The sequence below is a fragment of the Ascaphus truei genome, chromosome 5 (assembly GCF_040206685.1).
Source record: "Ascaphus truei isolate aAscTru1 chromosome 5, aAscTru1.hap1, whole genome shotgun sequence".
NCBI classification, from domain to species: Eukaryota; Metazoa; Chordata; class Amphibia; order Anura; family Ascaphidae; genus Ascaphus; species Ascaphus truei.
The window spans coordinates 197,781,376-197,795,323 of NC_134487.1; the positions used below are offsets into that span (position 1 = coordinate 197,781,376).

General features: G+C 48.4%; 2 protein-coding genes across 2 annotated transcripts in view; both read right to left on the reverse strand.

Moving 5' to 3' along the window:
• The window catches only part of LOC142495722 (zinc metalloproteinase-disintegrin-like cobrin), a 1,243,131-nt gene that overhangs the window by 1,134,624 nt on the left and 94,559 nt on the right, over window positions 1-13,948 (reverse strand). The window lies entirely within an intron of this gene.
• The window catches only part of LOC142495724 (zinc metalloproteinase-disintegrin-like VLAIP-B), a 383,444-nt gene that overhangs the window by 221,137 nt on the left and 148,359 nt on the right, over window positions 1-13,948 (reverse strand). The window contains exons 9-10 of the mRNA XM_075601590.1: window positions 8,996-9,080; window positions 8,675-8,805 (exon numbers count right to left, since the gene is read on the reverse strand). Coding sequence (XP_075457705.1) covers window positions 8,675-8,805; window positions 8,996-9,080 — 216 coding nt within the window. The remainder of the gene's footprint in view (window positions 1-8,674; window positions 8,806-8,995; window positions 9,081-13,948) is intronic.

Sequence of the window (13,948 nt, forward strand, 5' to 3'; positions counted from 1 at the left end):
AACACCACCATAGTGGAACCCCCAAAGTACTGAGGTGCCCTGGGCACTTAACCACCCCGGTGTCCACAGAACCAGGCACACCCAAAGAGTGTGTGTGGAGTAGCGCTACCCACTGTGTATGGCCGTTGGTGCACTTTATATACCTTCCTGGTCTTAGGCCAGACCAGGCCGACATGGATGGTGGATCCGCCGAACCACAACATGGTCCCACACCGCGGTCTGCTGGATCCTCGCTCTCTCTTTAGTCCTCAGGTGTCTGCCTCTGGAGGGAGCTCCAGCTGGATTGTGTCCCTTTAAATGTTTATTAGAATGCCTGTGGTCTGGTCCCAGACCGCAGGCTGCAGTTCACTGCGTGGCGTCCGTCGCTGGTGCACTAACACTGACACTAATGTGCTAAGGGGAGCTTCCCTATCTGGGGGCCTTCCCTACAGCACAACAATCTATAGTGGTCAGGGTCTAGCTGGGACCTGAGGGGATATCTGGTCTAGTCCAGTGGAGCACTTCACCCTGGACCTTACTTCACCCTTTGCTGTCCTGCTCCCGACTGGCGTGGTCTCTGCATTCACGCCAAACTCCTCTCCTCTGCCCTGCGTGGCTCCATCAGCCCTATTGGCTGCAATTGCCCAGATGGTCTCTAGCCCCTAAGCCCTATGGGACATGTTGTCCTGTGGTCTCCCATGCGGAGCCACCTAAGATTGCCACCGCATATCTCCTACCGATGCGCAAAGATCGCACTCCACATGTGCAAAGACTTTACAATTGCGGAACCCGCTTGCCGGTTATGCTGCGGAGCTCCTGCGACCCGATCGCCACACCGCCCTAACACTGACAGCCCCAGCGTCCAGCAGAGTGCTCCCGGCACCTATGCCGGGTTCGCCCGCAGCTCCGGTGGCACCCTGGAGCCTCCCCTCATGCACCACAGAGGTTAGTGGGGAGCGGGGCTGCATCCTTTTAATTAATGGAGGTTCCTTCCATAGGACCCTGATTTGGTTCTGCTCCCGGATCTAGAGTCTCTTCGGACTCCTCTGGTGCACTCTGTCAATGTTAACTCTAGTTCGGGGTCACTTTCCCCCACTTGAGGAATGGGCAGCAAATGATTGCGGTGCCAGACCTTTACCCTGCCATCTGTGTCTCGTATGTGGTAGGAAAGGAAAAAAAGGCAGAGCACTGCCAGAAAAACGGAGGAGGCCCACGTTTGAAAATAAAATTATTAATTCAATGATTGGATCATAACTGACCCCTCGGTACCAGCAATGCAACGCACCTACGCATTTCGGGCAACACGCCCTTTCTCAAGGTGTAATTGCCTAGAATACAGCCGGCATAGAAATACCTGTACACATCCAAACCGCGCCCATGAGTGATGCCACAACTCCACATCCAATCATCTTATCGCTTCTTCGATCCAATCATCTGATTGGTTGAAGTGTCATATAAAAAAAAAAAACTTTATTAAAACATTGTCAGCATGTATGAACATACATATGGTAGTTCATTCAAATGAACAAATATGTTCCTAGTTAATATAGATATCAATATAGCAAGCTTTAATTGTGCACTATCGAAACAGACAACTCTCTATGATAATAAAAAAGGGGAGTCGTGACATCAGTCACTGACAATCTTGGAAATCAAAAATCAACAAGATAATATCCTACCAATTAAAACCTTTTACCAAAAAGAATAATAATTAAGGTTAAAAAATCAATTGAAAAATACACTAAAAAAGAAGAAAAACACAAACACATAGAAAAAGCATGAGAAGCACATATAAGGAGTAAATGTTGTTGCTATAAGTAGCCACAACATCAAACAACCTCCTATCTAACCCGAAGCCTCAGATCACAACTAGTACAGGGATAAATATAACCATGCAATTAACCTAAATAAAATTCAACAGGGGTCTGCATATATATTGCCCCACTATTTGTTCAAAGAGGCATGGTTATATATTCTCTCAGATATTCAAATGTACACTACTAACAAAAGTATCAAAAATATCATAAAACTCCAAATGTGCTTATCATTACTTAATTAGAAGACTCTACAAAAAAGACACACCCCATACATCAAGAACAGGATAATGAAGACGCATATGTTCCAAAGTCCCCAACGTATCACATGGGCCCATTAGTCAGAGATGTAAAGAATGAAAAACATTAACAATCATCCTAAGACTTAATATTATCATATGGGGAGGAGAACATAATTCTCAGGTCCTAAACATATAAAAGGACCCTATAATAAAGCCGAATGTCAAGAACAGGTGGAGGACTACTGGATCAGAGAAAATGTCCAAGCTCCCACTCCGTGTTGAGACCGAGAGAAACCTGGGTCTTCAAGGTGAAGATCCGGTAGGCCTCCTTCTGGTCCAGCCTCTTAATACAGTTACCTCCTCTGACATGAGGATGAATGAACTCAATTCCGCAGAATTTCAAATGTCTACTATCCCCCATGGGGCAGTGGGTACAATGTAGTGGGACTGGGTGAATACTATCTTTATGCTTGATAAGACTAACGTGTTCCATGACACTTACCTTCAAGCACCTCGTGGTCCGTCCCACATATTGTTTTCCACAGCCGCAAGTGAGGAGGTAAATAACATATACGGTTTTGCAATTAATGAAACTCTGTATGTGGAACACTTCTTCAGTGACAGTAATTTTGAAAGTCTTGGACGGTAACATCAAATTACAGATCTTACAGGAACCACACCAATAAGACCCCTTGGTCATTTGACTAGTTCTAGTGGTATGTGATGAAAATAAACTGGATGAAAGGGATTTCGAGATGGTTTTAGCCTTTCTGAACACAATTTTGGGGCTTGATGGTAAATCCTGCCCCAAGACAGGATCCAGGCGCAGGATATCCCAGTTGTTTTCCAGGATTGACTTGATATCTTTCGCCTGTTGACTAAATTGCGTAATAAAAAGTGGGCTCTCAAATTTAGAAAACCTTTTAGACCTCCTTTTTAATACTGTAACAGATCTCTGTCCATTTCCTCCATCTCTCCCCAAGCCTGTGAAAGATCATGAGGTCTACTGTATTGCCCCTGGCTAGAAACCTGTTGTATAAATCATCTGATTTTCTATGGACGTCCATGCAGACTAGCTCCATAGGACAGGAGTTCTTTAAGTGGCCAATTGGGGCTACACGTTTGGACAGTGTCTTCCACTGGATACACCGCAGGCACTTCCGACAACCACGCTCTACTGACTCCCGCATTTTGGGTCAATAGAATCGGTCTCTAACTAGTCCAAAGGTCTTGTCTACACCCAGGTGTCCGTGGTCGTCGTGTAGGGACCATAGGACAGGATACTGCAAGATTCTGGGAAGGACTATCTGTCTCCTGCCAGGGTGGTTGTGATAGGGGACAATTCTGTAGAGGAGACCACGCTCTATGCAGAACTTATTCCATTCCCTCATTATGACGACGACTGTGTTGTGGGAGCACGCTTCACCAACGAGGGTTTGTTCTGTTGGATGGCCTGCATATAGCTCTAGCCATCGGGTCTCGCATCTGGTGTTCTACCAATTCCTTCCATCTCATGATGGTGTCTTGGGTGATGGCCATGCCTTCTGTATGGCAGTAGGCAGCAGGGAGTGCCTTGGACTGACATCCCAGTGAATCAGCTGCTCTCAGTTCAGAGAACGCCACGTTGTCCTCCACTATGGCGGCAGTAGAGCACATTTCCCGAATCCCAGGATCAGGGATTTTTTCCAATTGGCCGTCATCTGGCATGGTACTCAGTCCAGGTGTTCGGAACAGGGCATCGGCTCCGATGTTTAAGGGACCCAGTTTGTACGTTAGAGTGAACTGGTAATTTGAGAGGGCCACAAGCCACCTGTGGCCGGTGGCATCCAGTTAGGCGGCTCAGGATAATACAGGATATTGGTCAACAGGTTGTTGTCTATCCGTACCTCAAAGGAAACTCCGTATAAGTAGTTGTGGAGTTTGTCGACTACCACCCACTTTAGTACAATGAACTCCAGTTTGTGAACCGGGTAATTTTGTTCACTTGGTGTCAAGCTTCAGCTCACATATGCCACTGGCGGAGGCCATCAGGGTACTTCTGGTGCAGTACAGTTCCCAGCCCATTGAAGCTGCCATCCACATGTAGGATATACGGCTGCTCAGGGTCGGCATAAGCCAAGACGGGTTCTTCCGTGAGGCTTTTCTTGATCCCAATGAATGCCTGTTCACAGGTGGATGTCCAGTTGTCTCCGAAGTGATGGTAATATCCGCAGAGTCAACGGAAGGACTGCAGCTCCATCACGTTGTCTGGTCTGGGCCAGTTCACTACAGCTTCGACCTTAGCGGGGTCGGTAGCCACTCCGTCTGCGGACACTATGTGACCCACGTAATTGACTGACATGCGGCAGAACCGGCATTTGTCAAGAGATACCTTCAGGCCTTCTTTGCCCAGTCTATCCAGTACCTTCAGAAGGCATTCTTCGTGCTCTTCCAGGGTCTTACCGAACACAATAATGTTATCCAGATAGACTAGGCATTCCTGTGGGTTCATATCACCAATGGTTTTCTCCATTAGCCTCGGGAAGTTCACGGGAGCACCACAAATGCCTCAGGGTGAACCGATAGATCCCAACGGGACAAACAAATGCCATCATCTCCTGGTCTTCGGAGCTCATAGGTACCTGGTAGTACCCAGACCTCAGGTCCAGCACGCTGAATCACTGGCTTCCTGACAGGGCGCTGAGGATTTTTTCTATCCGCGGCAAAGTGTACTGGTCTTGTACCATACGACGGTTCAGGGTACGGTAGTCTACGCACAGGCAGACAGACCCATTCTTCTTACGTACTACACCAATTGGGGAGGCATGGGGGCTACGGGACTCCGTTACAATGCCCGCTGTCTCCATCTCCTTCAGGACGTCCTTTACATCCTTCACATCTCTGGGAGCAATGCGTCTTGAACGGTCCCAGAATGGCGTGGCGTCACTCAGCCGGATCGTGTGCTGGGCGTTCTTGCCGCTGCCCAAATCCATCTCGCTGGTTGAGAATACTTCCAACCAATCCTCCAATTTGGTCCTTAGCCGATTCCCCGAAGTCGAACTGTAGCCCAGCCGGCTCTTCTTCCATGGTAGCAGCGTTCATATGGTCCAGGGATTCTACGGGCATAACCGGGTATATCCGACCCAGTGCTTTACCGACGTCAGACCGTATGGGGTGAGGCGAAATATTTTGTATTGCCACTATGAAGTGATTAGGAAGGGCAGTCTTCCACTCCTTCATCTCTGGTACCACCCAGAACCCTCGTTTGGCATCATCTTCGGGTGCAGTTTCTAGGGACAAGTACCTGTCTGCGTCGTCACGTCACGGGCAGTTGGGCACCGCAGCCATATGCTTCACTCCCCCTGGTGGAATCTCGGTCAACCCCTTCTCAAGTTTGAAGAATTATCCGAATCTGTCTTGGGCGGAGATCCTGTAGCACTCCTCTTTGAAGACTGGGTGAATCCGTAGGGAAGATATGTGGATCTATATAGATATAGCCCGCCTCTTGCAGATAGGCTCGGATCAGAGCCCGCACCACATCTGCGTTGGTTCTCAGTATGATGGGGGAGCTTGGCTGTACTCTGGGCTCGGGACATATTAGAGCCTCCACTTCCATGAGGTGGGTCTTGTTGGTGTTCAGTTGTGGTGTGTCCAACCATACTTGCACCACATCATCAATGGGGTAGTCTTCACTGCTAATGCCCCATAGTTTCATCTTCTCCACTGACTGCATAGGCAGATGTTTCAGGTACGAGTCGTTGAAGGGGCGATAGATGATGGTCACCTAAGACCCCGTGTCCAGCAATACGGAGGAATAGATTCCTTCCACCAGGGCTCGGATTATAGCCGCAGGCCCTACTCAACTGTAGGCATCCAAATGGGGTGCCTCTTTGGGGATGGGTGCTGAGGCGCTCTCCACGGGCGTGGAGGGCTGTCCTGCCATTTGCACTGTGAAGGCCATAGCTCCTGGAGTGGGAGGCCTTGATTTCAGGCAATCTCTTGCAAAGTAACCTTCTTGATCACAGTTGTAACAGCAGTTACTTCACTCGCACCGGCACTTGAGGTAGGGGTCACTCTCCAGGCCATCCTTGATGCGGCGGCAGGTGCCCTTGAAGAAGGGTTATCCTTCGCACTTTGTCTCCTTAGACTTCTGGGCCGATGCTCCTTTGGTCTCTTCTTTGCGGGACTCCTTATGTTTCTTGGGGGTGTGCAACCGGGTATGCGGCTCGTGCACTTTTACTTGGTTCAATAGTCCCGCAGGAGGACTCCCCTGCATGAGAGCATGTTGGCTATAGGGTGGGTAGGGCTCAATCCTTGCAGGAACTGTTTACTTTGGGCTTCATCCACTTCGGAAATGGAGATGAGTTTACGGGTGAGTAGTGGCCACAATACTAATTGTATGAGGTGGATGAACGCAGATAGCTCCTCCCCTTCTTTCTGGAGGAGAGCATAATACTTAGCTCAGAGCTCACTCTCATCATCCTCTAGTCCATAGGCCTCATTTAGAAAATCCACTGGCATTCGAGCCATTACATCCGCATTCTGATCCCGGTGCATGCTCACCATCGTAGAGGCGGGGGCCTTAGTCATTCCATGACCTTTTTACCGCTTCAGTGCAAGACCATTCCTCCAGTACCTTCATAGTATGCTCTTTCCATGCTGCAATCCCTACTTCTCCCACGGGAGTTGTTGATTTCCTGGAGAAAGCTTTCAGCAATTTGGGACTCTTAGCATTGTATCAGTGCTTCCACCAGCTGGAGAAGTGTTACCCCAAAGTCTGAGCTTCTGGTTAACAAATGACTGTGGTATTCTGGCCGTTGGCTATGGGCTTGCTCTGGACTAGTCCCATACCTGCTGGGGGTATACGAAGGGTGTGGGGTCTCAGCTCGGAGGGGCACCTCTAGTGTAGTTCCAGGACTGAAGGTTACCCTGGGTATTAAAGGGCCGGAGTAGAGTAACCAACACCCTGTGAGCAGGGCGTAATTTCTCCCTGGGGTATAGGAAGGGTTTGGAGTTTCAACCCGATACGGTACCTCTGCTGGGGGTCCCGGACTTGAAGTTACCAGTGAAATTTGCAAGTCTGGGAAGATCAATGGACAAAATGTGGGCAGGGCTTCCGGAAACTGCAGGGCCTGAGGGGTATCTTCCTCATGTATTTCGCAGCCGGCAGTAACTAGAAAAATAGTCCAGAGGTATGTGGGGTCCCACATGCAACCTACATACGCGAGCTAACCTGGGGAATTTGCTCAGGGTGTTGCAGACTTCACACAGGGGTGTGGCTGCGGGGACATCCCCCACCGCGACCACGTCGTGAGGAGATTCCTCAAACTGGAGGGCCCACTTATGGACCTCTTGCACGGACACCACAAACATGATTGTTTTTCTAAGTTGTGTCCTACTCCGTCGGCCACCCCACGTCTTAATCTCAGCAGCGCTTCCAATGTAGTCCCCTTTCCCCGTGTCAAAGGGAACCACGTCTGCTGATGATTACCTGTGTTGCATACAGGAGGTTTTCGCCTAGGCCGCTGGGAGCATGGGGTGGTCTCATTCCTCTTGTTACAGTGCCTGCACCTGGGAGGGATCCTAGCACAGCAGGATAACCTCTCACAGGAACCAATACACTCAGTAAATACAAACACAGGATATATATTAGAAGTATTTACTGAACACACACACAACCTATTATATAACGGTACACACAATATAACACAGTGATCATGCAAGGCCCCACAATGCTATACCCACACCATAACACCACCCCGGTGGAAGTACTGAGGTGCCCTGGGCACCTAACCACACCAGTGCACAGAGCCAGGACCACCCAAAGAGTGAGTATGGAGTAGCGCTACCACTGTGTATGGCTGTTGGTGCACTTTAGATACCTTCCTGGTCTTAGGCCAGACCAGGCCGACTTGGATGATGGATCCGCTGAACCACAACGTGGTCCCACTCTGCGGTCTGCTGGATCCTCGCTCTCTCTCTAGTCCCCAGGGGTCCGCCTCTGGAAGGAGCTCCAGCTGGAGTGTGTCCCTTTAAATGTCTATTAGAATGCCTGTGGTCTGGTCCCAGACCGTAGGCTGCAGTTCACCGCAGTTCTCCCTTGACCTTTGTTGTCCTGCTCCTGACTGGCATGGGCTCTGCATTCACGACAAAATCCTATTCTCTGCCCTGCGTGGCTCCATCAGCCCTATTGGCTGTAATTGCCCAGGTAGTCTCTAGTCCCTAAGCACTATGGGACATGTAGTCCTGTGGTCTCCTACGGGGAGCCACCTAATATGGCCGCCACATATCTACCACCAATGCGCATGCGTGAAGATTCTAAGATGGCGGCCCTTGCTTGCTGGGTACACTGCAGAGCTCCAGCGACCCAATCGCCACAAAGCCCTCCCACTGACAGCCCCAGCCTCCGGCAGAGTGCTCCCTGCACCTATACCGGGCCGGCCCAAGCTTCAGAAGGACCCGGGCGCCTCTCTGCAGCCTCCCCCCACATGCCACGAGGTGAGTAGGGAATGTGTTTACACCAGTATCAGCTCCTTGGGACCTGAGGCAAGTAATGAACCAGTAATTAGATTGTAAACTCTGTGAAGCAGGGCCTCATTGTGCTTGAAATTTCTAACATGATATTTAACGTAGTCGTTGTTATCACATTTAAAATCCTACCTCAGGATGCCCGACATAATGCAGGAATCAGCAGGGCAAGAGCAGGAGGTGGTATCATGATCCATCCCCAGGTTGTGTCCCATCTCATGAGCAATGGTGGCACCAACTTGGATAGAGCTACTGCTGTGATCCTGAGAGAGGAGAAAAAACGAGAGAGTGCGACAGTGATAGAAGCAGTTCTTCTGTCTGTGTCACTGTGTCACCCTGCAGTGGGTGTGCATGTGTCACTATGTGATGTAAAGATGCATGGAAATTACTGTGTACTGTATGTGACATTTGTCACCCTGTCATAGTGATTATTCAGTACAATGCAAACCTCACCTGAATAACCCCAGTGGAATGAGAACTACTGCACATAGTTCCAATGTTCGCAAGTCCCACTGTAGCACCATCAAAGTCAGTGTTCCTGGAAGAGCCAAACATCATTCTCTTAACATGAGACATCTGTGAGCCCAGGACTTACACGACAAGCTGGGGCTGTGTGTGTCTACAACACCACTGTGTGCCAGTTACTAAAAGTAACACAAGGACAGGATGGGTTGTGTGTGTGTACATGACTATGTGTTGAGTGTATACAGTAATGCAATGACATATACATATATATATATATATTTCTTTTTTTGCGTTATGGTGGGTGAAATGGTGACTAAAAACCCTCCACCGTATAGCATATAAAAATATTACTTGTGAGCACATTCACATGCATTAAACAGGTCTGCAACCCACCATAACTTAAATAAGTTGTGGTGAAGACCTACTCATGTCTCAAGTTGCAAAGTGAATACAACCAATCTCACACTGCCGAGTCCCACAAGGTCGAAACAGTCTGTCTGTGAGTGGGTTTATTGGCTTTGCATCTCATCCCAGTCTATGTTTAAAAGCTGTGTTTAAAGCAGCATGCATTGGCTTAAGGGTTTAACCATGTAATGTGGTCTTGAGACAAAAGGTGGCACTGTGTGCTCATTTGCATGTCATTTCCCAGTATCCCTTGCTGCAGTGGTAGCACTGTATGCCAGGAGATAATGGTGAAAAGTAGGGTTGCAGACCTGTCTAAGACATGTGAATGTGCTCAAAAGTAATATATGGTTGTCCCAAACCAGGAAGTACGCCGGAGGCGCTGCTCCCCCCCCCCCCAGACAGAAGATTGCCACAAGCAAGCCTGCTGGACACAGCCCTGTCTAATAGGGACCACTAACATCGACGGACAGTCAGTATCCTGTAAGCCAAGCAGTTGGGACCTGAGTTAATTCCCTCTGGACCCTGCTAGAATTCAGAGAATCCCTCTTCATTGCAAAACTCCCCGCTCCAGTTCAAAGACGAACTGGGTGACGTCACACTCGCGATCCCGCGAGATCTACGGAGGAACGTGGGAGTACTGGAATCATCTGCAGACGGAGCAGACACTGCATCTCGGCGTCCCACGTGGAGGGAGGCAGACAAGCAAACCGAGTAGCAGGAAGGAGAAGAACGAATGTGTCCTACATGCCTAAACTATTGGCTACTTTGTAAGTAGCTGTCTACTGTTGCTCATTTGTATTACTAAAACGTGCTTCACTATGTTTTGTCTCTTTTGTATTCATTTCAGAAATCACCTTCAAGATACCAACCATTGTTTCAATTCCATGCTCTCTTATATATTTTATATATTACATTTAACGATTCTCTGCGCCTGTGTTTCCCTCCTGTTTTCCCCATATATAACTATTGTGTATAGTATAGAACTGTGGCAGCATTTATCGTTGTAATTATTGTTTTATTGTGTCTATGTGCGCACTTAGTTAATTTATAGTATATATATATATATATATATATATATATATATACACACACTGTATATTACTTGTGAGCGCATTCACATGTCTCAGGCTAAGGCCCCGCTCCCTCAGTGAGCGCGCCCGCACTGCAGACAGGCGGCGCGCTGACAGGCAATTGACCGCGATATGCGGTCTGTAGAGAGCCGGGAGCCGGAGCGGGCGGGAGTGGGAGGGGGGGCGTGGTAAAACTTCGTGAAGATCGTGGTGCCGTCAACCCCCCCACCACCACCCCCACACATAACACATACACACAACACATACACACAACACATACATATACACTCACACACTTTTCCCCCGAAGCTCCTTCCCTGCTCCCCACCCAAGCCGCATCCCATCCATAGCTCCTTCCCTCCCCTCCTTCTCTCATTGGCTGACTGCTGCACCACGTGATGCGTCAGAGCTGCAAATCACTAGGAGCTTGCAGCATCGGCCGGCTGACGCGTCACAGCACTCAGTCAGCCAAGTAGTAAGGAGCCAGCGGGGACCACCACACTAGAGGAAAGGGGATGGTGGTCTGCTGCCGCGCGGCCGCACAGGCCGTCGGAAGCAGCGGGATCCAGGCCTTAGACAGGTCTGCAACCCTGCTTTTCACCATTATCCCCTAGCATATAGTGCTACCACTGCAGCAAGGGATTATATATATATTGTGACGTATCAGTCCCAGCGTAGGATCTTATGTCCAGATTAAAGGCAGGAAAACTTAGCGTTTGTGCACAGGAGGGTTTATTTACAGGGTACATTACAAATCAGGAAGAGGATTAAATCATAACACAAACAGAAACAAAACACCTAACTCCTTTCAGGAGTTCTGACTAATATAGCTTAGTCCATAACTAACAGTGGGAGAACTAAACTCTATCCCCACTTTACACTCTGTACCTGCAGCTTTCCACTTGCAGTCTCTCACAGGGCTATCTGTGTATGTGCCTTCAGATCAGCACAGCAGCAGCACAGGAAACTGTATGTGTTGCATTTTACATGGTACCTGATTAATTAAGGCTCAGGTTTGAGGGAAGGGAACACACCCTGGAAGGTGCTGGGTCCTATGTACCTCCCCTCAAACACCTTCTGCTTCAGTACATCACATACCCCCCCTTTGCTCAATCGTCAATGAGTGAGCACTCGTAAATAGGGAGATGTACAGTAGAGGCAACTCTTATTCGAACAAAAACCAGTGGCAATTCCCCAAAATACCCAGGAAACACCCAGGTACATGCTGGGTACATGCCTTAAACTTTCCTTAAACTAGCCCCAGCATTTCTGCATTGATTAATGGCCTATCAGATTAACAGCGGGGGTCCCTGGCAGTCCCATTCAAACTGAATTGGACTGCCAGGGATCCCTGCTATGTTAATCCTATGGGTCGTTAGTCAATGCAGAAATGCCTTAAACGTGCCTCAAACTAGCCCAGAACATACCCAGCACATACCCAGCACATACCCAGAATGTAACCCGGCTAGTTTACGGCAAATGTTCGAATAAACGTTGCCTCTACTGTACACTCAGGACAATGCATCAGCATTTCCATGCTTGGAGTCTGGCCTGTGTTCAACTGTGAATTGGAACCCCTGGAGACTCAAGAACCAGCAAGTTATGCAAGCATTTTTTCCCCATTATTTTGCTGCATATACTTCAAAGGTGCATGGTCCATTATTAGGGTAAATTTTCTCCCTAATAAATAAGATTTCAGAGTCTCCAACACCCATTTGATGGCCAAGCCCTCTTTCTCAACGATGGCATATCTCTTCTCATGGACAGTTAGCTTTCGGCTAATATATATGATGTGGTGTTCCATGTTCCGACTCTTTGTGACAGGACCGCTCCTATCCCCATCGGATGTGTTACACTGAACCTGAAATTCCCTGGTGAAGTCCCGTGTGATCAGGACGTCTTCGGCACATAAGGCATCTGTAACAGGGGATTTATCCCTGTTCAGGAAATGTGCCTCTAATCCAGCAGTGTGGTGGTTACACTGGCGACACACTTTATTCGAGCTCGGCTAGTCCCACGAATTCGGGTATACCCGGGTGTATTGAGGTTTGTGACTGTTTTCTGCCCGAGTGCATTGAGGTATTTTCCAAGCAGGGATTGAAGCATTTTATTCCCGCTGGCTGCAATACTACACAGTATATATATATATACTGCATTACAATTCATGAATTTATGCCATCTGGTAGACACGCGAAGCATTGCAGCCTATTAAATCCTAATCATTATCATTTAACAGATCAGCCGCCCGTCAGCCAGGCATGAACCCAGGCTGGGAAGGCAAACGCAACGGGGCTTGTCAGAGGTGAGTAGCGGCACATTCCAGGTATCTGCCAGGTACATACTGGGTATTTGCTCGAATAAAGTGTGTCGGTGCAGTAACTGCTGGTAGTCAATTAACCAACACCACCTGGCTGATTAGGTTTGTTAGAAAAGCCTGCCTTTGAGACAGGAAGTGAGATTATTCCTGAGTCTCACAAGTTGTGGGACTGACCATAGGGACAGACTTCTTGAGCCTACCAGAAGAGGCTGCCAGAAAGACACAGGGGAAAGAACTTCTAAACCTGGATCCTGACATTGCCTTAATGCCTAAAGGTGTGGACACCAGAAGGACAAAAAAGCCTTCCCCTACAAGAAACAGATAAGACTTTCCTTTCTAAGACTTTTTGTATATCTGCACATATCAAGATATATGTTTGGGGCTGGGAGACATGATAATCTAAAGGGAGTTGTTGACTGCATAGGTTTAACTAGAAATACTTCCAAGTGGCACAGAAGCTTTGTTTGACCCCTTATTTGCATACGTTTGGATGTTTTCTTGTGTTAAAGAAACAGGCGCAATAAAAGCCATATTTAATTTCACCTTTAAATAGTCTCCATTGCATACCTCTGAACATGTCCTCTTACAGCATCCATTAAGCTATGGAAAGCTTTCTCGGCCTGGTCAGACCACTTCACCATGACCGAATTCTTCCCTTTCGTTAAGCCGGACAGAGGGGTTGAGAGGGTGGCAAAGTCTGGTATAAAGCGATGGTAGAAAACGGCCACACCGAAGAAGGCTTTAACCTGTTTCTTAGTTAGTGTTCTTGGCCACTCCCTAATCATCTTCAGCTTTGCAACCTGCGGCTTCATAAGCCCTCTACCAACCGTATACCCCAAGTACTTGGTCTCTTCTAAACCTATGGCACATTTAGCAGGGTTTGCCGTCAGACCAGCTTCCTCCAGGGAGTCTAGAACTGCCTGTACCTTTTCCAGGTGCGAGTCCCAGTCCTTACTGTGAATGATCACATCATGCAGGTAGCTCGCGGCATAGCCCGTATGGGGCTTCAACACCTGATCCATCAATCTCTGAAAGGCTGCTGGAGCCCCATGTAGACTGAAGGGTAGGACCTTATATTGGTATAGCCCGCTTTGTGTGGAAAACGCAGTTTTTTCATTAGCGGCCTGTGTTAGAGGAACCTGCCAATAC